Raw genomic sequence first — 24,773 nt, 5'->3', positions numbered from 1 at the left:
TGTGTGGTTCAAACAGAACTGGTCACTCACAGTTACGTGTCAGCAGGACTCTAAAGTCAATGGTGTAAGTTACCCAGTGACTGACGATAGCATCTTCATAACCCCAGAGACTGACATTCACTGAGCGGGCACCAGGCTCCGAGGCCAGCCCTGTGAAGTACATCGGTGTCTGGGTGAACTTATAAACATGCCAGCATTGCCCCTCATCGGTGGAGAACCTGAGAGACACACAACAAAGAGTTTTACAGCACGTATCGGCATGTGGAAAACCGACCATATAATAGCCAATTGTATGGGTTTCGTCTCAAGAACTACAGGAAGCTCACTTAATCTCAGAGATGGGTTTGGCTTGGTTGTGTTCCACAGCCACCAGGAGGCCTCCGGAATCCAGGATAGCATAGTGGTGCGGCCCCTTCAGAGCCTGAAGCCAGGTGTACCCTCCATCATCCGACACGTACACATCAGGTGTCAACATTGAGATTGCGTCACCTACGCTGCCTGGGTGAGTGGGAAAGCAATTATTTTTAGTGACAGAAATTACACACTTTATCTTTAAAGGTGCAGTAAGCGATTTCTGAGAAACGCTTTTGAAAGTGGATCAGACCAAGCACCACAACTCACTCGTAGGCAATCATCAGTGGGGGGCGTATACAGTCATGATGAGGGAGGAGAGAGAGTGAGGGAGAGGGAGATTTGAAGAAAGACTGAAGAAAGAGCGATGGCTGAGAGACATTACAAAAGAGAAACAGTCAGAGGAATATCATTGGAAAAAGAAGAGGTATGATCAGGTAATAGCTTTAGTACCCATGTTAACATTAGACAAGCTTTCCAGCACTGGAGAGACCTAAGCACGAAGGCCATCCACTATTGCATTGTGTGATCTGCATTTTGGGGTTGGAGCAATGAAGGCAGGGTGTGTTTGTTTAGGAGGTTGATTTCAAATATCAACAGTTTCTCGCTTACTGCACCTTTAATTTTCTTGTATCTATTTTATTCATTTCATATGAATTACTTGCATGTGTTACAACTTATTACTAAAAATAAAATAAAATACAATAATAACATTAAATAAAATAGATACATTACAATTTATGTCACAGAACTGAATTGCACTTTGGACTCTTCCTAAAAGTGTACATGCATTACCATGAGCCAAGACGAGTCCCACAGCATTGGGTTCACTCAGAGGCAGCATGGGAACATTCAGCTTCATTGAGTTGCTATATGAGGCATGAATATGCAGACTACACTGCACAGGAGGAAGACAACACAAGGTAAGTAAATAAACATACTGTTAGACTTCTCAAGGATTTTAACTATTTGGTCACATCTGTCCAATTATCGCAGCATACATTCAAAGTGATTCTTACCATTTCTTCATCTTTGGCCGTAGAATCGCACTTGCTGTTCTCAGGTTTCTTCAAAGGAACCCATTCTCCTCCCTGATCAAATGATATTACTGTCTGTACAGACGTGTCTTCATCAAAAAAAGAGAAAAAGAGAGAAACAAAAAAAATTACTCTGACATTTCAGAAAAGCCTTAATCTAGGTGTCTTTGGTCATGTGAGCTATTTGTTTTTACATTTAAGGACAGATTTACTAACAGCTTGCACCAGCACAAACCCTCTTTTGTCAGGATTTAATAAAGACACGCAGTGAAAAATTAGAGTTGAAAAGATGTGGACAGTTATTTTTGCGGCTGACCTTATTGCATATGCATCTGTAGGAGTTTCGCTTTCAGATGCAAAATTTCTGGGAGGAGAGTATTTAAATGAATCACACAAGGTGATTTACTAAGGTTTGCGCTCGTCAATTTACTGGTGTTTGCACCATTATTTACCTCCCAAAAAAGCACGTCTTAAAGGGGTGGTAAACCACGATTTCACTATTCTAACTTTAGCTAACGTGTAATGTTGCTGCTTGAGCATAAACAACATCTGCAAAGTTACAACGTTCAAAGTTTAAAGCAAAGGGAGATATTTGCTTTTAAAGAAATCAGTTTCTAAGAACTACAGCAAACGGCCGGCAGGCGACTACACACATTCCTCCAGGGTTGGTGACATCAACAGGCTCAATATTTACATAAACCCCTCCTCCGAGAATATTAAATAAGGGGGGGTGAGGCCATTTTGTATCGCGGCGCTGTTGTGGTATAGTTAGGCTGGAGTGTTGTTGCCGCGATGCCAAGGAAACGCTGTTATTTTCATCCGGATTGCAGGTCTGGGGTACTTGCTCTGTTCAGCCTTCCTTGGGACGGGGGTGCGTTGCAGAGCGTTTAACATACAGCATGTTATATGCACGTGTGTTTGAGTCAGCGGGGAATCAGGCGCGCGCAGGGCTCCCTGCAGCACATCTAACAGAGGAAAACATCCACCGTCTTCGCGATTTCAATGCCAGATTTGCACAACGTCAGCTGCGTGAAAAAAACACTGCCGGTGCGTGGATGCACGACGCGCGCGCTGCACATTTCACGGAGGACGACACAAACTTCCACAAACTTCGCGAGTTCAATACAGGATATGCACAACGGCTTGTCCTGAAAGCTGGATTTACAAACAGAAGCTGTTTATGGGCCACAACCTGTAAGTCTGATTTATTTTTCATCGATGTGTTTTCCTGTAATAGGTTGTAGCAAGGAAGTAAACAGATGACAAAGCTGTTCTGCAAACCAGTCTGTTAAATGCTCATTCATACTTAACGTTATCCGACGAACACCTAACGTTACAAACACTAACGTTAAAATCTCAACAGCGAACCTGACATTAGTGTAAATTATTCTTTGATTAGAGCTTTTATGTATTGTTTATCTACAGGCATGCTAAACATGGTTCTGTGTGTGATTTGGCTAACTTACTAGTTAAAGCCAGTGCTTAGTGTTCGTTTTGGGTTAGTTCTTGCGACAGATATTAGGCTATAATCGTTCTAAAAATACAAAAGTTAAAGTGCCATTCAGTAGCGATCATTATAGATTCGCAGTCTTTACTCATGAGGACTGAACAGGTTCTGCTCGATCATCTTCACTCAAATGTTCTGGGTCTGATTCCGGCTCATATGGTTTTATTGACGCCGTTGTTTCTAATACTGACCAAAGCACAGCCTCCGGTAAGGGGCGTGACGTTTCCGACAAACGTGCACTAGGCGGTTAGCGAATCACAACACACTGGGCCAGCTAACCAATCAGAGCCCACTGCGTATTTTTGAGGGACTGGCTTCATACAACCCGGAAAGCATCAGACCGTTTTACAAGGAGGGACAGAGCAGTGTAGAATAAAGGTCAAATATATGAAAAATAAGGCTTTTTTTTTTTTTAAACGAAGCATGAACACATGTTACAGTGCACCCCACAAACACAGTTAAGCCTTCAAAAGAATGTGTTTTACCACCCCTTTAAACAGACAAGAACGCATATTGAGAAACGGCCTACATTGAAATTTTTTTGGCAATCGATGTTCTAACAGACGGGATTCACACACAAAGCGTCTGCTAATGTCCGATTCGCCATAATGACTCATTTGAACCGAATCATTTTAACGACTGGTTAGAACAACTGATCTGTCCAACACTGAACTCATGAATCAGTTACTCAGAACACCTGAAATGAGAACACAAGTGCTTTCACAATTTAGCAAGAGTGGGTGTAAGAGTTAGTTTTAATTATCCACAGTCTTTCAGCTTATTTATGTTCATAATGTGTAGTAAAATAAATAGCCTTTAAATCACTTAGTTTAGACTGGAGTGAGGTGAACCCAGAAGTTGTTGTTAGCTAGCTGATAATTTTATGAAATTGTATATGGCAGAAAATTAGGCTATTTGTTAATTTTTTTGTTCATTTTTTAAATACTACTTTTTAATATTGATATGATTATATACCAAAACAATTATCAGTAAATAGTGTAAAAATGAGGAAAAAAAACAAACATCAAGGTATCCCACATGAAAAAATACTATAGTATATTATAGTATATTATAGTAAAATTACTATAGTGTTTTTGAACCCTACTATAGTAAAGATAGTACAGTAAATTGTAGTATATTGTAGTATATTATAGTATTTACTACACTTTGTTAATTTACTGTAGTATATTTACTATAGTACGGTTCAATAACACTATAGTATTTACTATTTACTAGAGTAATTTTACTATAATATACTATAGTATTTTTTCATGTGGGATCAAAATAAGATAAGCAAAAGTTACAAACTTTCTTTGAATTTATTTAAAATGTATTGTCAGTATTGCGATGGCAGATCACGTGGGTAGGGTACTTTTTTACTGTGTGTGTGTGTGTGTGTGTGTGTGTGTGTGTGTATGGATGACCATGTCTGTCAGCCACCACCGAAGACCATTTTCGAACAAGGAAAAACCCTTAAGTGTTTTGAAAGCGGGAGCGTTTGAAAGGCTGAAAGGTGCCTGCATTCAAACGCTCCCGTGTGTATCTGAGTAAGCGCTCTGTGAAAAGCGTCATTGATGTATATTTATAACATGTTTTTGAAGCGCTGGTCATTGTAGCCAATCACAGACATATTTGATGAGCGTGTGAGCACAATGGGCAATCAGAGCTATTTACGATTCCGCTCAACAGCGCTCAAAGCGTCAACATTTTTTACATTTCAGTACCGACTTGGTATCGTGGTCAGTACTTTTGACAACACTACACAGGAATAAATTATATTTTAAAATATATTAAAACAGAAAACAGTTATTTTAAATTGTAATACTATTTAACAGTATTAGTGTTTTAATGTATTTTTATCGAATAAATGCAGCCTTGGTGAGCCTTGCTCAAAATGTTAAAAACCCAACACCAAAACACCAAACATTTAAACAGAAGTGTATGGAATGTTAAATATCATGATATATATCGAAATGTATATTTAGAAAGTAAACTGCAAGCTGCTATTTAAAAACTGATGTTATTCATTTTGATTTAAAGCATAACATGTACAGGCTTAGAGTAATCTGATGTTAAAAACACACAGACAATAAGTGTTTATTTGTCTTATGTTAGGATGTAGACATACCCTCAGCCAGCACGCTAGTAGTGAAGACTCCTCTGAGGGAAGTGACATTCGTGAAGTCTGTCTCACCCCCTGGGGTCATATACAGATGGCGTTCGAGAGACTTGGAATACACAGTGCCTCTGTCATCTGACACATAAATGGTGCCAAACCCAGCGTCTATGAAAAATAAACACAATACAGTTAGAAGACAAACATTGAGGTCTATAAAGTAGCACATATCAAAATGTTGTATTTTTTAATGTTGTTTCTTTTTGCAACTGTTCCACTCAGAAAAAAGTTTTTCACACAATAAATAATATATCAATACATCAGTGTGGCATGATGGTTTCTACAACAGGAAATGTCAGCTGTAAGCATATGTATTATGGTTATGGTAAGTAAAACAAAAGGAAACACTGACCTCCTGGTTCATCCACATGCATGAAGACCATTTCATCATTGGCTGCTAGTATTGAGTAAAACTGCTCATGACTGACAGGAGGAAGTTGTGCCATGTTCCATGTCTCACCTTTGTCTACCGACACATGTATTGCACGTAAAATGTCCTAAAGAACATGCACATAATTAAAACATCACATTCACACATATAGACACTCACACTCGAGTGCACGTCACACACACCTCTGATGCTGACTGCATTATGTTTCCTGATTCAGCCATAACTGAAGCGAAGAGGAAGCGTCCGCCGATCCCAAAGGAGTAGATTCTCTCGGCGACTGTCTTAATGTTAATACCAAAATCAACTGACTTCCTCAGCACCAGCATCCCTTTATCATCTGAAAACACAAAACAACAAACAGTGAGCTAACAATACTACAGAATTATGCACCTAGTTTTTATGAGTTGCTGATACCGCTTGGGCCGCAGTGGTGTCGTGCTTTTCTATAGCAATAACACAATGTTTGCTGACTCAAATCCACTGTGGTATGCTGAATTCTAATTCAAACAAATTCTAACGACACTTTATCTAATGACTGTTAATGAGCAACACCACTCACAGGGTGCTGCATCATCCGCTCTGACACTGGTGCAATCGTTTAGCAAAAAAGCACATGCACACATTGGCAAGCATCCTGAAAAGGAAGCTTAAAAAGTATACAACTCTACTCAGACAAGGTCAGTTTTGGGCCAGTTGACAGAACGGTCATTGCTGTATTGTCACTCTCACTTAGATTTGTCGAACATGTACTTGTGTTTTTATGTTTTGAAAACAAAAACATTCGTTTTTTTTGTGAACTGCTGTTGCAAATTTGGATAAAAATCTAACTGGCTCGCATTGTTTTTTCTTCAAAGTTTCAAGAATGACTATATGCTATTATGTTGCAGCAAAAATGTTTATGAGTTTATAGATTTCATTGCAATTTCCAGCAATTGTTGCAAATTATAATATTTTCAATTATTGTTCTGTAAATATACTTATTTATCCTGAAATATGAAATATATATATAATAAAATTTTATAGTGAAATATATTTTTAACGATTTCTAAATATTTTAGCGCTGGGGAAAAATGAATCGTGATTAATCACATCTAAAATAAGAGTTTGTGTTTACATAATATAGTGTATTGTGTATAATTAGTATGTATATATAAATACACACACATGCATGTATATATTTAAGAAATATTTGCTGTATATATAATTTATCTTATATAAATATAATTTTTTTCTTAAATATTTACATGCATGTGTGTGTATTTTTATATACATAATAATTATACACAGTACACACAAATATATTACGTAAACTCAAACTTTTATTTTGGATGCGATTAATCGCGATACATTTTTCCACAGCACTAATATATTTACATTTAATAATGAAAAAATATATAGTTCATGCAAAATTAAAATGTTGCTAAAAACGTCTCGGTTACGTATGTAACCCTCGTTCCCTGAAGGAGGGAACGGAGACGTACGTCGGAACTGACCGACGAATTGGGATCTATTTTCAGAGACCAATCTACTTCGAGTGTATAGAAACGAGCCAATAAACATTGGCATGCGGTTCACGCACCACCCCGCAGCGCGGGTATAAAACACGGACGTGAACAACGCATACCGCTTTTACAACTGAGGAGCCGAGATGTGACTCGGGCCTGCAGCTGAAGCACAGCACCTGGCGACGGGACGTACGTCTCCGTTCCCTCCTTCAGGGAACGAGGGTTACATACGTAACCGAGATGTTCCCTTTCAGTCGGTCACGTTCGACGTACGTCGGAACTGACCGACGAATTGGGATCCCTACAAAAACGCCAGGGTGCTGGCCCTTCCAGCGCCCTGCTCAAGCTCACTGGGTGCTCCTAGTTGGAGCAGCAGACAGGGCTTAAGCAGGGAGGTCTGACACTGCTGTTTCTGCAAGACCCACTCAGCGTGACTATTGGATAACGCTGGGAAAGCGTGCCCGTCTCGGGAGATGGTACGCTGAGGAGGAGGGTGGAAAATACTCATACGGACTAACCTATCTGGGTAGTAACAACATATGGCAGTCTCTGGGGTGGTTCCAACCTGGTTCCAGGGGGGAAAGAACACCGCCAGAGACGACAGAGCGGGCTCTGTCAAGGGAAAGACACGGGGCTAGCCGAGTAGGGTAGCAGGTACCGTGGAAATACACATATGGGGTCACCGTGAGGGAACCGCTACATATGGACCCAGCCTAACACACACGTTCCACAAGCATACGGGTGCAGGCACGAAGGGGTGACGGAGCAGCTCGACAGGGTTCACCATTTCTGGGGAACACAACTGGAGAAAAAATAACGCACGCATCCGGCCATAGGCGGGAGTGGCGTAGCAAGCCGTCACAGGAACGGGCACTTCGCGTCTACCGGCCGTTGGAGGCAAGTACACGGGAAGAAACCGGCTCCACACGGAGGCTATAGAATCTAGCGAACGTGTTAGGTGTCGCCCAGCCACCAGCTCTACAGATGTCTGTCAGCGAGGCACCTTGAGCCAGCGCCCAGGAGGAGGCAACACTCCTTGTGGAGTGCGCTCGCAACCCGAACGGGCAAGGCACGTCTTGCGATTGGTACGCTAAGACGATAGCATCCACTATCCAGTGGGCTAACCTCTGCTTGGAGACAGCCTTTCCCTTCTGCTGGCCTCCGTAACAGACGAAGAGCTGCTCTGAGGTCCTAAAGCTTTGTGTCCGGTCAACGTAAGCGCTAAGAGCGCGGACGGGACATAACAAAGCCAGGGCTGGGTCTGCCTCCTCCGAGGGCAGCGCTTGCAGGTTCACCACCTGGTCCCGAAAGGGAGTGGTAGGAACCTTGGGCACGTATCCGGGCCGGGGTCTCAGGAATGAGGTGAGAGTTACCGGGCCCGAATTCTAGGCACGATTCGTTGACCGAAAGCGCATGCAGGTCCCCCACCCTCTTGATTGAGGCCAATGCAGTCAGGAGTACAGTCTTCATAGACAGGATTTTTAACTCAACGGACTGCAAAGGCTCAAAAGGAGGGCCCTGAAGTGCTCTGAGCACCAGGGCTAAGTCCCAAGAGGGTAGCGAGATAGAATGAGGAGGATTTAGTCTCCTCGCACCTCTGAGGAACCTGACGATTAAGTCGTGCTTCCCTAAGGATTTACCTTCAACTACATCGTGATATGCCGCTATTGCTGTGACGTACACTTTCAGGGTGGAGGGAGACAGCCTTCGCTCCAACCCATCTTGTAGGAAAGAAAGCACAACATTAATCGAACACTTCCGGGGGTCTTCGCGGCGAGAAGAACACCAGTCAACGAACAGGTTCCACTTCAGGGCATAGAGGCGCCTTGTAGAGGGGGCTCTAGCTGAAGTGATGGTGTCTACCACTGCCTGTGGCAGGCCACCTAGAACCTCCGCGTCCCGTCCAGGGACCAGACATGGAGTTTCCAGAGGTCTGGACGCGGGTGCCAAAGAGTGCCCCCTCCCTGAGAAAGAAGGTCCTTCCTCAGGGGAATCGGCCAGGGTGGGGCTGTCGCGAGGAGAGTAAGTTCGGCGAACCAGGTCCGGTTGGGCCAGAAGGGCGCAACTAGCAAGACCTGCTCCTCGTCCTCCCTGACCTTGCACAGAGTCTGTGCTAGAAGGCTCACTGGGGGAAACGCATATTTGCGTAGGTCCCGGGGCCAGCTGTGCGCCAGTGCATCTGTGCCGAGGGTACCCCCGTTCAGGGAATAGTACCACTGGCAATGGGACGAGTCCGGAGTGGCAAACAGGTCTACCTGTGCGGCTCCGAAAAGGTCCCATATCAGCTGGACGCTCCGGGGGTGGAGTCGCCACTCTCCCGGAAGTGGACACTGACGAGAGAGCTTGTCGGCTGTCTGGTTCAGCGCACCAGGGATGTGAATGGCACGAAGCGACCTCAGATGCTTCTGACTCCACAGGAGGAGGTGGCGGGCGAGTTGGAGCATGCGACGGGAGCGCAGACCACCCTGACGGTTGATGTACGCAACGGCCGCAGTGCTGTCCGTGCGGACCAGTACGTGTTTGTGCTGAAGCAGCTTCTTGGAGCGACTTAGCGCAAGACGTACCGCCATTAACTCCAGGCAATTGATATGCCAATGCAGCTGGGGCCCCGTCCACAGACCCGAGACTGCATGCCCGTTGTACGTGGCCCCCCAACCCGTGGCTGAGGCATCTGTGAATACCACAACATGCCTGGACACCTGTCTTAAGGGCACTCCGGCCCGTAAGAACGAGGGGTCGGACCAAGGGTTGAAGGTTTGGCGACAGTACGGGGTAACTGGGACCCGATACTGGCCGCTCTGCCACGCCCACCTCGGGACTCGGTCGTGTAGCCAGCGCTGAAGCGGTCTCATATGAAGCAATCCGAGCGGCGTTACCGCGGCTGCAGATGCCATATGCCCCAGGAGCCACTGAAAGAATTTCAGTGGGACCGCCGTCCTGCTCTTGAATGTATTCAAGCAGTTCAACACTGACTGGACTCGTTCCTCTGTGAGGCGCGCAGTCCGATTGACCGAATCCAGCTCCATGCCGAGATAAGAGATCCTCTGCGTGGGACAGAGTTTGCTCTTCTCTCGGTTGACCTGAAGGCCCAACAGGCTGAGGTGACGGAGCACCAGGTCCCTGTGTTCGCACAACTGTTCCCGAGACTGGGTGAGTATAAGCCAGTCGTCGAGATAGTTGAGAATGCGAACGCCGCATTCTCGGAGTGGAACAATGGCTGCCTCCACGACTTTCGTAAAGACGCGGGGCGACAGGGACAGCCCGAAGGGCAAGACTTTGTACTGATATGCCTTCCCCTCGAACGCAAAGCGTAGGAACGGTCTGTGTCGAGGAAGGATAGAGACATGAAAGTACGCGTCCTTCAGGTCGATCGCTGCAAACCAATCTTGGGGACGGATGCATTCGAAGATGCGTTTCTGCGTTAACATTTTGAACGGAAGTCTGTGCAGGGCCCGATTCAAAATGCGCAGATCCAAGATTGGCCGTAACCCACCCCCTTTCTTGGGTACAATGAAGTAGGGGCTGTAGAACCCCGACCTCATATCGGCTGGAGGAACCGGCTCGACCGCACCCTTCGCCAGTAGGACATCGATCTCCGCCCGCAATACATGGGCATCGCTGCTCCGCACTGAGGTGAACAGGATGCCCTTGTATTTGGGGGGCCGGTGCGCGAACTGAATCGTGTAACCGAGTCTGATGGTACGGATGAGCCAGCGAGACAGCCCCGGGAGCTCTAGCCAGGCTCCCAGAAACTGAGCAAGCGGGACCAACGGCACCACAGACGTACCCGGGGTGAGGCAGCGAGGTGGAATGTTCAGACCTGACTCGGACGGCCCGGAGGCGACCCAGAGAAGGGTCTGAACATTCCGAGGTGGGGCAGTGTGTGGGAGAGAAGGCCCGGGGGCGTCCTCTAGCCTCACACTGCCCCCTGGCGAGAAGAGGGGAAGACTGGAGTGGCAAGGCCCGGGGGCGTCGCGCACAACGATCTTGGCCCTCTTGGGGCCCAGGGACATAGGAAACTGCTCTTTTATTGACAATGTGGGTACCACTGAGCTCCGAGGAGCTAGTGGCAGAGATGTTATGTTGTTGGCCCCCCGGTCCTCCTCCGGGGGGGGGGTGCGGACACCATCTCCCTCCGAGCAGATCCATCCGTCCCTGGGCTGCCCGTCTCAGGGCCGCTTACCCTTACGTTTACCGGCAGACTTAGCGGGGCCCTGAGCGGGTTGGGCCCTGCTTCCCGGGTGGAGGCTGCTGCTTGGGTTTAGCAGGGGCGGAGGCGGACGCCCTCGGCGACGAGCAGGAGGAGGCGCTGGACCCCGCGGAGGGGTGAAGGCAGCAGCGGTCCGCCGGGGCAGGATGTTCTTGATCGCCTCCGTCTGCTTCTGGGCCACCGAGAACTGTTGGGCGAAGCTCTCGATGGCGTCGCCGAAGAGGCCGGCCTGACTGACAGGGGCGTCTTTGTCGGTTTCGCGCATATCAGCCAGGTTCAGCCACAGGTGGCGTTCCTGGACCACCATAGTGGACATCGCCCGACACAGGGAGCGGGCAGCGACTTTCGTCGCCCGGAGGGCGAGGTCCGTCGTTGTCCGCAGTTCCTGCATGATCCCTAGGTCGGCACTACCCTCGTGCATCTCCTTGAGCGCTTTGGCCTGGTAGACCTGCAGGAGCGCCATGGCATGCAGCGATGATGCGGCTTCCCCGCAGGCAGCGTAAGACTTGCCCAGTAACCCGGACGAGAACTTACACGCCCGGGAGGAGAGACGCGGGGCATTCCGCCAGTCAACCGCGGCCCTGGGACACAGTGCCATCACCACGGCGCGCTCGACCGGAGGTATCCCCATGTAGCCCTTAGCCGCACCACCGTCGAGGGTAGTGAGGATGGAGGAGTCAGTCGATCGATGGCGGGCGCTGTAGGGCGCCGACCACGACTTCGTGAGCTCCTGATGCACCTCCGGGAAGAATGGCACTGGGGCGGGGCGCTGAGAACCAGCACGGGCCGCCCCGAGATACCAATCATCCAACCGCGAGGGTTCGGGACACGGTGGAGGGTTCCACTCGAGCCCGACACTCGCGGCGGCCCGGGTGAGCATAGCCGTAAGCTCTGGATCCGGCTCGGACAACGCTGCCACACCCGAAGGGGGCAACGCAGCCGGATCGTCATCTCCAGAACCCATTAGCTCATCCTCCGATGCAGCCAGCGAAATCATATCCTCAGCCGGAGCCCCAAAGGAAACGGCGCCCCCCCGTGGGAAGAACCAGCGCGCTCCTCCGAAAGCTCCACCGGCGCAGCGGAGGGTGGGAGGGGCCCAAGGGGTTTTTGGCCCGTCGGGGAAGCCCTGACCGTCACCCTCAGATCTCCACCAAAGGCATCCGCCAAAGTAGCAGCCCTCTGCTTTGCAGCGGGAGGACCGCTGGATCGGGAGATGCGCATTGGGACTCCACCCCGTTTGAGGTATTCGAGCCTAGATCTAAGCACTGCGATGGTCATGTTCCCGCAACAGGAACATGAGTCATTCACGAACGCTGCCTCAGCGTGTTAAACGCCCAAACACGTGAGACAACGATCATGACCGTCAACTGGGGACAGAAAACGACGGCATCCAGAAACACACGGTTTGAATGACATCTTGAAAAAGACGCAGGGTCAAACCGTGTATTTTGCTCTTTTATGAATGGAAAAATGCTCTTTTATAGTGCTGAAGCACTCAGGGAGATGGCCGCGGGGCCGATAGTGCAAGCCCGCGGGTGAGCACTCAAAGGAAACGCCCAACGAACCAACACCGGAAGTCTTTTGCGGCCACTCGCTGACTCGCGCCGTCACGTCAACACCAGGAATAGCACTCTCCAGACTCGTTCTCTTGAACACTCTCGGCAGAAACAGTCTTGTGCAGGTAAGCAGCAAAACCATCGGCTCCGAAGTTGAAAGCGGTATGCGTTGTTCACGTCCGTGTTTTATACCCGCGCTGCGGGGCGGTGCGTGAACCGCATGCCAATGTTTATTGGCTCGTTTCTATACACTCGAAGTAGATTGGTCTCTGAAAATAGATCCCAATTCGTTGGTCAGTTCCGACGTACGTCGAACGTGACCGACTGAAAGGGAACTTCAACATATAAAATATAGGATGTATATTTTATTTATTTATTTTTATGAAATGAATACATATTATTTTTAAAGAAGATGGCAGTTAACGACAAATGTGTCAATAAAATGTTTTTTTATTTTATATATATATCAGTGATGCGCGGATTGATCCAAAATGAGCGGGTGCCCGCGGCCACCCGCGGTTACCCGCGGTTACGAGTCATCCAAAAATATTTTTAATGATATTCGGGTCACGGTCGGTCGGATCGTCAATAAATCCTTATTTACCTTTTGAATGTTGAGCGTTATTAACTTTTGAATAAATGCTGACGCGGGACAAAATGCCCGATTTCCCAAAACGTTGAACTGAGCAATGCCATTGTACCATTTTAATAGGCTACTTTTAAACGCATTTAAAGTCAGTTTTATGTATTTTCTGAGAGGGGGCGGGATTTTTGTTGGGAAAGTCGGGGGAGAGACGCACACTTCGATTAGACTGGATAAACACATGCAGCATCTTAATTGTTAAGAAAATTAAACGAAATAAATGAATAAATCAAGCCTGTATTACATAACACTAGGCTATATCGTACAGCATTCAGAAAAATAACAGTTTGCGCTCCTAAGGGCTTTCACACTTTTCCAAATGTTTTCCAAATGTGGGCTGATGAATTCTTCAAGCCGGGTCGAAACATAAACATCGCGTTCATCAATAATATATGCATCTGGAGCTGAAATGGGATGGGCCGCCTCAAGAACTGCCTGCTCTCGCCGCTGCACCTCTGAGCACCACGCCAGGGCCTGAAACATTTTCTCAATGGCCCAATGAGCTACGATGAGCATTTACTACTTTTAAAAAATGCGGGTCAGGAAGCGGGTCGGGTACAATATTTTCTTCTTTTTTTTGCGGTCCGAGTTGCGGGCGGGTTAGTTGAAAACGTCGGTCGGGTGCGGGTTGTTTATACATTGACCCGCGCATCACTGATATATATATATATATACACATACACACACTACCGTTTAAAAGTTTTAGAAAGTCTCTTATGCTTACCAAGCTGCATTTGTTTAAACAAAATTGTAAAAACTGTAATATTGTGAAATATTATTACAATTTGAAATAACTGTTTTTTATTTTATTATATTTTAAAATTTAATTTTTTGATCACCCATTTCTCCAGTCTTCAGAGTCACATGATCCTTCAGAAATCATTCTAATATGCTGATTTGGTGCTCAAGCAACATTTCTTATTATTAATATCAATGTTGTAAACAGTTGTGCTGTTTTATATATTTTGTGATGCATTTTTTGATAAATAAGATGTAAACAGCATCAATTTGAAATATACATCTTATAACATTATAAATGTCTTTACTGTCACTTTTGATCAGTGTATTGCATCATTGCGGAGTAAAAGTTAATTCATTTAGAAAAAAATAATAATAACATAGTGACCCCAAACTTTTGAACTGTAGTTTGTGTATAAGATATCTATATATCTTAAATTTTGATATTTCAGAAAATATTGATATTACAGAAAAGATCTTTCATTTCAGAAGAACTCAACTTTAATACAGCAACTAATGCATATGTATGTACAAACAGAAATACACATAGGAAATCAATACAAACACGTACTAGCGACAGAGCGGAACACATTCATGTCACCATACCTCAGATCAACAAAGCTATAAATATGACTAAATATTACTCACAGCAGGATCCGTTAAGGTTGGCGGAGAAGAACAGAGTATCCAATCCCCTGTGGAAATGATGAAGAGAGAATTGATCTGTGAGATTAAACTCAAGAGACCTCATAAAACAACAGCAGTCAGATTGGTTCACTTCGGATCAGTCACTTTTAATTGTTTGCACTTTGCAGCATAATAAGTACAAGTACAAGTACAAACATGCTGCACACTAAAATGTCAAGGAAGTAGACAGTTTATGACAATCACCATACAAACCATATTTTTGATTTATAGATAACACATGAACAATGCAACAAGAAACTGGTTGCATAGAGATTCCTCATTAAAATTGATGGCATTGTTGTAACAGGATATCTATGATTGTCACAGATCATGTGACGTATTGTTAAGATAAGACTTAAGGGAGTGACTCAGGATGAGTTTTCAGGTTGCAACATAAATGAAAAGAGTTTCTAAAATTTAAATGTAAGTGGGCACATTGTCATACGCATTACACACTTAATATTGGATAAAATACTAAAACTAACAATTATATAAGTGAATTATATAAGTTCGTTTTCTTTTATCACAATATTACAATATACCGGTTTTTGAAGTGCTCATGCCATGTTCCTGGGTGCTATGCAAAGTGCCCTTTTTGACTTTCCTGGCTTCTGAAGTCACGTGAGAACTTCATGTCATTTGTATGTTGGTGTGGGACTTTCCTCCTTTCCTATATATATACACTAAAGATTTTAAAGTGCCCAAACTGATCTGGCTCCCACATTTATTGTGCAAATGAATGATAAGCCTTGCATGACTTCCTTGTCAACATAGCTATTCCCTGTTAACGTGTACAAACCAGGGACTGTTGGATTCAAGCAAAAAATAAAAAGCAGGAGAATCCAACTGAAGTTTGATGCAGCAGTTTATCTGGAGCAGCAGCGCGTCCTCGGACATTTGAAAGCTGAGCCGTGTGGAAAAACACAGTGACTCAGCAGAGAATGTCTCGTGTTGCTGCCATGGTGGACGTATTTGCATGTTTGTGTTTTTGTGTGTCCTGGATGTGCAGCCGTGAAAAGACAATACAGAACTCCCAAAAGTGACTAGTCAAAAAGTAAAACATCCTATTTAAAGTCACTCCACCCAGACCTCTTTGTGTCTTCACAAACACAAAGCACATTCCTAGGGCCTAAGAGGTTTTTACAATCATTTAAAGATCTTACCATTTCACCACACACACCATCTCATGAATTTTCATCCATGTTGTACCAAAGTCTTTAGAGATCCAGAGATCATTCTGAAACAGCAGGAATATGATATCATGCTAATGTTCAAAAGCAGCAATGCACCACTTGAAATGCATAAAAAAGAAAAAAAGCATTTACAATATGTATATCTTTTATATATCATCTTCTCATTTTTACAAATATACCTGAGAAGGAGGTGAATAGCAAATATTTACAATAAGTATATTTAACTCTTTCCTTGCCAGTATTTTTATTTTTAAGTTGCAATCCAGCATCAGCATTTTTGATCATATTCACAAAACTTTCATGGCCCCCAGATTATTTTGTTGTATGAACATGTAAACAGTCAGTATATACTGAGTAATATATATATATTCTAGCTTTATTTATTCTTTTTTATCAGCACTTAAATGGGGGTCTGTTTCACAAAAAAAAGCGTTTTTGTCAAAGACTACGTCTGGATCAGATTCAGAATGATGATCAAATCGCGTCCATCACCCCCAAAGCTTATATACAGTCATATATACAGTACCTCTTGCATTTTTCGTGGTAACACTAGGCAGTTTTGATTTGTATGCTGTTGAATGTTTAATGACCACGTTAGCTTACTTGTGCAAGAAAAAAAAACAGTTCTATCTGGCCCCTCTAGCTGTGTCCCAATTTAAAGGACACACCTTTGAAAGCCACAAAGGTCAGAACGAGCGTTGTTAAATGGGACGATCTAGCCTACGGAGGATTCTTCTTATCGCCTAGAAACTGTGACAGCAGCTGTGATCCATCTGTTATATCCTTCATTTCATGGGAAAGGAAGGGCGTATTTGAAGGAGCCTTCAGATTTGGGACAGCATTTGTCGCACAGCGGTGATGCAATCGGCCTTTCGAAGGATGCAGCCTCTGAATTGGGACGCAGCACCTGGGCTGAATCTGAGATCCCCCCTTAAAGGGTTAGTTCACCCAAAAATGAAAATTCTGTCATTAATTACTTACCCTCATGACATTCGACACCCCTAAGACCTCCGTTCATCTTCGGAACACAAATGAAGATATTTTAGTTGAAATCCGATGGCTCAGAAAGGCCTCCATTGGCACAATGCACGGTACACTCTCAAGACCCTTAAAAGGTACTAAAGACGTCGTTACAAAGTCCATCTCACTACAGTGGTTCTACAATAACTTTATGGAGTGACGAGAATAGTTTTTGTGCGCAAAAAAAGCATTTTGGATCGCCAAATTTCAGCAGTTTGACACGCGATCCGAATCATGATTCGACTCACTGATTCATAACGCTTTGAAGCTTCATGATGCCGTGTTTTGAAATCGTCATCACTATATAAGTCGTTATTTAGGGGTTTTTTGCGCACAAAAACTATTCTCGTCACTCCATAAAGTTATTGTAGAACTACTGTAGTGAGATGGACTTTGTAACGACGTCTTTAGTACCTTTTAAGGGTCTTGAGAGTGTACCGTGCATTGTGCCAATGGAGGCCTTTCAGAGCCATCAGATTTCAACTAAAATATCTTCATTTGTGTTCTGAAGATGAACGGAGGTCTTATGGGTGTCGAACAACATGAGGGTAAGTAATTAATGACAGAATTTTCATTTTTGGGTGAACTAACCCTTTAAACCCTCAATCACTATTCCCTACGTTAGTTCACTAATACAGTTCACTTGAAGGAGCGAATGAAAACAAGTAAGTGAATTCGGACAACCGTTGAGCGTTTGTCGGCTGTACACTCGTTATTGCAGTGCAATGTGAGATTGAATGAGTGCACTCGATAACGGACACCACTACAAATGGCTGTCCTCTCAAATAATTTAGGTATAGAGAGTGATTTCGGACACAGCCCTGCTTAAAGCAGATCTTTGTCTTCGTTTGTTTTGGATGCAGAGATGCTGTACTATTTCAGAAGATCCATAACAGCACCCCCTACCATATAACAGTGAAAGCATGGATTGCCGGAAAAACTTGTCAGTGGCAAGGAAGTGTTGTGTCACAAATGACGGAAAAACTTGTCAATGGCAGGGAAAGAGTTAAAATGCTATTACGTCATTTAGATAAGCACAAAATTAAACTCTAATCAGTTCAGGAAACCCAATATGTGTTGATGGCAGTTTTGAACTTCACTGTGGGTGCGTCTCAATCAGCTCCCTAATTCAGTAGTAAGGGCACTGATCAGGGACAGGGAGTCAGCCCATTGACTGATTCCCTAATCAGTGCCCTGACTACTAAACTAGGGAGTTGATTGAGACGCACCCTATGAGACTTAAATGCAATATGTGGTCATGATGCATACTTTGTGGAATAAAGTGTAAAAATCTACACTGATTAAATTCACTGATCAAATGGCTTTAAGTAACTTTCTGTTCGATGCCCTAAAGTTTTAATCTGTAAAGAAATAACATCAATTTAAAAGGCTCTCACCTTGATGCTGATGGCTGCAAGCACATCAGAGTTTTGAGGGTTGTACATTATCTGCATTAGAGGGTGGAAGGGCAATTCTGTGCGGATGAAACTTTTGGCAAAGTCTTTTGAACGGAAAATTCTGGCCCCAGTGCCTCCAGAAGCATCTCCTGTGAGGATCACCTGAGGGAAAGAAAATCAGGACTTTGACAACTTTAAAGTGCTGTCACACATCCGTATAATTGCTTTGAGTGTCGGAACGTCAGCAAAGATCAGGACGTTCAGTTAGTCTACTTTGACTGACATGCTGCATTTAAGCGCCTACAGGCCAATTCAGCAACTTGAGAAACATCTGTAACATAGCAAACTGATTCAGCTGCCCAGCCCACGTGGGCTTATCGGAAGAAGCTACTGAAACGCTGGGTTTTTGACACGTCTTGCCCACCTTGCCAGAGTTTTCCGGACCGATAGCGATCCCAAAGTCAGTGTTGATGAAGGTTTTGTTGATGAGCTCTGTGACATCCTCAAACGACTTTCCATAGTTTTCACTGTAACAAGGAGTGGAAGATCGAGAAAGACATGGAGTAAAGCAAACACTACATTAGCATTACAAGAACAAACACGATTCAAACCAGCACTCACCTCCTGTACAGTTTAGATTGACCGAATCGCAGGAAGACTATTGGCAACTGAAATGTTGTCAGGGCCAGCACTACCTAAGATTGAAACATAGAGACAATTATTTACTTTGACACAAACCTTAAAACAAAGAAATTATAAATATTATATAGGAAACTTCTGACTCGTCCTGCTTTTTTTATTTATTTAAAGAAATCAGTAAAGAAATCATCCTTTCATACATGCAATACATTGATCAAAAGTGACAGCAGGGACATTCATAAGGTTACAAAATATTTCTATTTTAAATACATTCGTTTTTTTGGACCTTTCTATTCACTAAAACATTTTTTAAAGTATCAAGATTTACACTAAAATAATAAGCAGCACAACTGTTTTCAACATTGAGGATAATAATAAGAAATGTTTCCTAAGCAGTAAATCAGCGCATTAGAATGATTTCTGAAGGATCATGTGACACCTGAAGACTGAAGTAATTCAGCTTTGCCATCACAGGAGTAAATTGCATTTTTAAATATATTAAAATAGAAACAAAGAGTTATTTTAAATTGTAATAATATTTCACAATATTACTGTTTTACTGTATTTTGATCAAATAAATGCAACCTTGGTGAGCATAAGAGATTTCTTAGAGACAAAATTTTGAATGGTAGTGTATGTATTGTTTTTATGAAAAACAAGACTTCACGAGATGGCCTTGAATGTGCACTGGGGCATGAGAAAGGTCAGACTGGTTATGAGTTTGCATTTGGCCATATTGATAGTTGTGTTTATCTTTATTTGTGAGCCCTGCGAGCAGTCAAAGAGATCTGTGAAGATTACCTAGACAGTCTAAATTTAAACCTAGAGCTAAAAAGTCCTCATCTAACCTTGAATACAATGTTTAGTACGAGGGAAGGTTCTTCTGGAGACTTCAACTAAGAACAGCAAGCGTATGATAGTACACATAATAAATCAAAAGTGAAACTCACCCCAGTTCCGTCCCCCACCCAGGCCAGAGACACGGATCCACTGATATCTGGAAAAGTCCACTGAAAGAAACATATTTTATTAATATTAAACAAAAACAATACTAAAAGGTGCATCATCATGGACAAAATATAAGACTTTTTTTCACACACACAATAAAGATTTGATTATTGCATGTCCTAGAAAGACGCTATCAGCCTATGCAAAGCACATGCTAACCTTAAACAAAAACTGAATCAGAAACCTAGCAACTATACTCACAACCTTTAACAATGTAAGACTGATGACAAATTACTGAAATGAAAAATAGGAATGAATTGTGAAATTGATGACATATCAAAACAACAGAGTTAAATTTTCAATTTAAATAAGTGGCAATCTTCTTGTCTCCCATTTTAAAGACACATTATTTGAAGGCCCCCCATATTGGATATTTCCTCTGGTATTTCTGCTGTAATTATGACTAACTTTTTTATTAACAGAAACTGTGAGTGTTGATATAAATTCATTAAACACAATTCATTTTGATTCTGAATGTTTTTCAATAAAAAAACAATAGTTATTGAGTTATTGCTGAGGTTAGTCCCCTGGTTGACAGCTACTGTTTTGTTTAACTCTGAGAACAAATGCATTAATAGTTTGATCATGATGCATATAAAGCAAATATTGTTAATAGGCTAAAAAACTTTCACTTTCTTTCTCTGAGCTGCATATGTGTTCCTTTAAATAGCAAGTAAACCTTCTAATCCCATCTAGTGAACTCAGTCTAGAATTGAACATTTATATAAAGGCCGAAAGGAAGTTAATCAGAGGTTTGGTGAAGTAAAGATGAGCATATATTTCGAAAACCAACCCTCAAACACCTCGAATGTTTCACCTCATCTGACAAGAAGCAACCACAAATCTATTCCGAGAAAAGGAAGTTATTTTAAATAGCAATAACGTGTCAGTATTATTTACTCTTCCATTCTGTAATATAAGGCGTGTACTTGCTTGTATAATACATTATATGGTTTAGCGAAACTTTACATGAATTAGAAAGGCATAGCTATTCGTGGAAAGAAATATTAAACAGGTTGTTATACAAGTTTAACTGGTTCTACAACTGCTGCAAGCCAAGTTACTCCTAACGTTACTTGTCAAGGACAAACAAAACCGTCAACATTTTATAGTTATAAAAGCAGAAAATGTATTCTGAGGGCTATGACAGGAACTATAAAAACATTTTTAATTGTTTTGAAAATGTTCTAATGAAAAAGAAAACTTGTATCACATTTTTTAAATCACATTTTACAGTACTTACATTTGTTTGTCACGAAACTAAAGTACTTTTACAAGAACTTTGAACGCGTTTGAGCTAAACAAATGTAACAGGATGTTTCAAAATCTAGTGAGCTTTAAACATTAAACACGTAACGTTATTTCTTATCAATAACTAGTATATATTTATGTTACTAACGTTACTTATTTGTCTTGAACAGTATCTAGTCCTTGTATTTGATTCTAGCCATCACTATTGAATTACTCACTAGCACTAACAAATTGTTAAAGTGTTGGTAACATAAAAACAGATACTAATTAGTTTTATGGAATACATGTTTCAACTTATTTCAATAAGAACTCTAAATGTTGTTAAAAATGCTATAAGGTTAGGTGAAGATCATTAGGTTTTGAGACAGAGCTACGGGGCTGCATCGGTGCCTCGAGTGAACTTACGTTGTGAGTGTTGCTAGTTAACTTGGCATCATATCCCTTTAAACCATCACAGGTGTCTAACACATCAGCGCTTCTTTTCTGGATGTGACGACGATGGATCCGAGAAATATCTGCATCCGATCCCGTCCCGGTCAGACTTCTGACGGCTAGTGGAGACTTCAAATACTCTCGGTGCGCGTTATAGGATCCTGGTTCCACATGGAAATCCACACAAAATGCCATGGGAAAAAATAAAAGTGCTATAAAGTGTCCAAGGCCTCGCATTTTTCTTCAGTGTATTTCCAACACGATTGTGCTGCTGTTTAAATACGCATTAATTCCTCAGTGTCTTCCTCCTGAGCGGCTGCTGGCGGTATCAACAAAAACAGACTGCCTGTGACAGCGAAAGGTCCTGCTGCTCATTTCATTAGTGCTGCCTCCTCAGAGAGCATTTCAACACCCCCTTTTTTAATCTAGATCATTTCCAGAACGCAAAAAAAATCGCAGACCATACAAGATGCTGGAAAAGACTGTATCCTTGACAGTATTTCGTGTTAAACACTTCAAACACGAGCAACCCCCCAAAAAATAAAAATAACGGTGAAAAGAATGCACCTTGCAGGGCCTTTACCTGATTGGCTGAAGCGACTGGTGCGTTTTTCCGATTGGTCCATAACTGCGCGTTCATGTTTCTGTGAGCCTGCGTGGTCAAGTTAGTTTGACACGTCACACTTCAGATGACAATATCGTGTTTAAAAATGAGGCTTGCGTTTCATATGTAAAAACAACTTTGGTAAATTATTAATCTAACGTCTATAAACTCATAATGTCAGTTACCCTATTGCTCTTTAGCCACATGTCGCATGCAAAATTTAACTGTTAAGGCATGTTGTAAAATCAGCTATGCTTTATCAGTTTATTCAGGGGGTTTTGCCTCAGCATGAAGACATCTCAGAAAATGTGACCAAAGCAATGATCCTCCACATTTAAATGTTTGCAGAAGCTATTTCTTTTATAAGACGAATATCAAGCTGTATGGTTTATCTGCACACATTGTCTTCTTATTATTTTTACACCAGCAAAATCATTTCATGTGCCTAAATAGTAGCAAGTGCATGACTCATATTGTCAGTATTCTCAGTGAGACCATAGTGGAAAATAATGAAGCCTTCAAGTGTGCATCGTGGAAGAAAGAAGCATCTGTTGACACACTTCAGCCCACAACATAACTGTGTAGTCTCTCTGAGTCATATCATAATGAACAAATTTAGTGAATCTTCCCCCAGATTCTAATTATTTTATCATTGTATAACCAACAAGAATTTTTTGAATTTTTTTTTTTATATAATTTTTTTTTCAGCTATAGAAGACTCTGGAAACAAGATAGTGAAGGGTCGGGTCATTGCTTTCTTATCCCTGTTTGACCTTTTAAACGGTTTGACAGTTCAGATTTTAGCATTTATTGGGCTTAAATAAAGACATTTAACAGTCTTACATTTTTACAATGTATTTATGTAACAGAGCATCTTTAATTACATTGTTGTTATTATTATTATTATTATTATTATTATTATTATTATTATTATTATTATTATTATTATTATTATTATTATTATTATTATTATTATTATTATATTTTGTTTGTGTGTACATATGATTTATGGCAGGCTCTGGCATGGAAAAGAGTATCCCATGATCACAAACCATGTGACAGAAAAAAAGCCTTATTGTGGCTCCCATTGGTGCCCTGTAATTCTGATCTGCAGTCCTGCTAATTCTAGATCTGCACTGCTGGCCAAGAGCCACGTGCTTCCCATTGATACTCATCCTGTCTCTTCTATTAGTGGATAAAAAGCAAAGTATGGACGTTGTTGCTTCTTCAAGGGAGATTATAATTTTAAATATCAGCCCAATGTAATGCCTTTAACTTTGTAGGGCATTTAAAAAATATACATGGGTGGAAAAACCTGTCACACAAGACATCGTGACCTGAATTCCTCAGTAGTGACTGTAGCCTATAAGGTCTGGGCACCGCCTATTCATTGAGAGCTGCAACTTTTTAAAGTTAAGGTGTAAACAAAAAGGCTTTTATTACCCCAAGTGGACCTGAAAGAAACTCCCAATGAGCTATGCATTTTAGGCCCTCTGAGAATATGAACGTGTTACTTTTTCAACATCCCCAGTATGTTAATGATGTTCACTTAACATTATTTTAGCTATACTCGGTTAAAAAATGCCAGGGGCAAAATAAGTTCAGTACCATTTGACAATATTTTAAAAGGTTAATTATAAATTTTTTTTTTACCCATGAGTTAAGAAAAATGCCTTTAATAACAAACAGTAAAAGATGGTATTGCAAATTCATTGTAAGAGTCAGTTTTACAGATGTCAAAGGGCTAGTTAACCCTAAAATGAACATTCTGCTGCCATAATTTACTCACCCTCAAGTTGTTCCAGACCTGTATGAATTTATTTTTTCTGCTACACACACACACACACACACACAAACACACACACACACACACACACACACACACACACACACACACACACACACACACACACACACACACACACACACACGTTTGTTTTTGTGAAATGTGAGGACATTCCATAGGCGTAATGGCTTTTATACTGTACAAACCGTATTTTCTATCCCCTTACACTGCCCCTGCCCCTAAACCTAACCCTCACAGGAGACTGTGCAGTTCACTTTCTGTGAAAAAAAACTTGTTCTGTATGATTTATAAGCATTTTGAAAAGTGAGGACATGGGGAACGTCCTCATATTTCACCCTCTTTTTGTAATACCTATGTCATACCCATGTCATTATACACATTTGTGTCCTTATATTTCACGAAAACATGCCCACACACACACACACACACACACACACACACACACACACACACACACACACACACACACACACAAAAGTGTATTTTAAAGAATGTCGGAAACCAAACAGTTAATGGGCCCAGTTAATACAGCCCAGTATTTTTTCCTCATTCTATGGAAGTCAATGGGGTCCATCAACTGTTTGGTTCTCCATATTTTTCAAATTATCGTTGTTGTTTTTT

The 24,773-nt window shown here is 42.5% G+C and overlaps 1 protein-coding gene across 1 annotated transcript in view; it reads right to left on the bottom strand.

The window, feature by feature from the left end:
- sort1b (sortilin 1b) overlaps positions 1-22,295 on the bottom strand; it is a 29,700-nt gene extending 7,405 nt beyond the window's left edge. Inside the window, exons 1-14 of the mRNA XM_079827964.1 lie at positions 21,715-22,295; positions 20,001-20,060; positions 19,033-19,106; positions 18,836-18,938; positions 18,412-18,573; positions 15,965-16,038; positions 14,763-14,809; positions 5,645-5,799; positions 5,424-5,568; positions 5,024-5,179; positions 1,371-1,477; positions 1,147-1,249; positions 327-498; positions 31-218 (exon numbers count right to left, since the gene is read on the bottom strand). Of these exons, the coding sequence (XP_079684090.1) occupies positions 31-218; positions 327-498; positions 1,147-1,249; positions 1,371-1,477; positions 5,024-5,179; positions 5,424-5,568; positions 5,645-5,799; positions 14,763-14,809; positions 15,965-16,038; positions 18,412-18,573; positions 18,836-18,938; positions 19,033-19,106; positions 20,001-20,060; positions 21,715-21,978 (1,810 nt within the window). The 5' untranslated portion in view covers positions 21,979-22,295. The remainder of the gene's footprint in view (positions 1-30; positions 219-326; positions 499-1,146; positions 1,250-1,370; positions 1,478-5,023; positions 5,180-5,423; positions 5,569-5,644; positions 5,800-14,762; positions 14,810-15,964; positions 16,039-18,411; positions 18,574-18,835; positions 18,939-19,032; positions 19,107-20,000; positions 20,061-21,714) is intronic.
- Positions 22,296-24,773: the final 2,478 nt, after the last annotated feature.

This window comes from Gobio gobio (assembly GCF_949357685.1).
Source record: "Gobio gobio genome assembly, chromosome: 10".
In the NCBI taxonomy this organism is placed as follows: domain Eukaryota; kingdom Metazoa; phylum Chordata; class Actinopteri; order Cypriniformes; family Gobionidae; genus Gobio; species Gobio gobio.
This window is presented reverse-complemented; position numbering and strand designations above follow the sequence as displayed.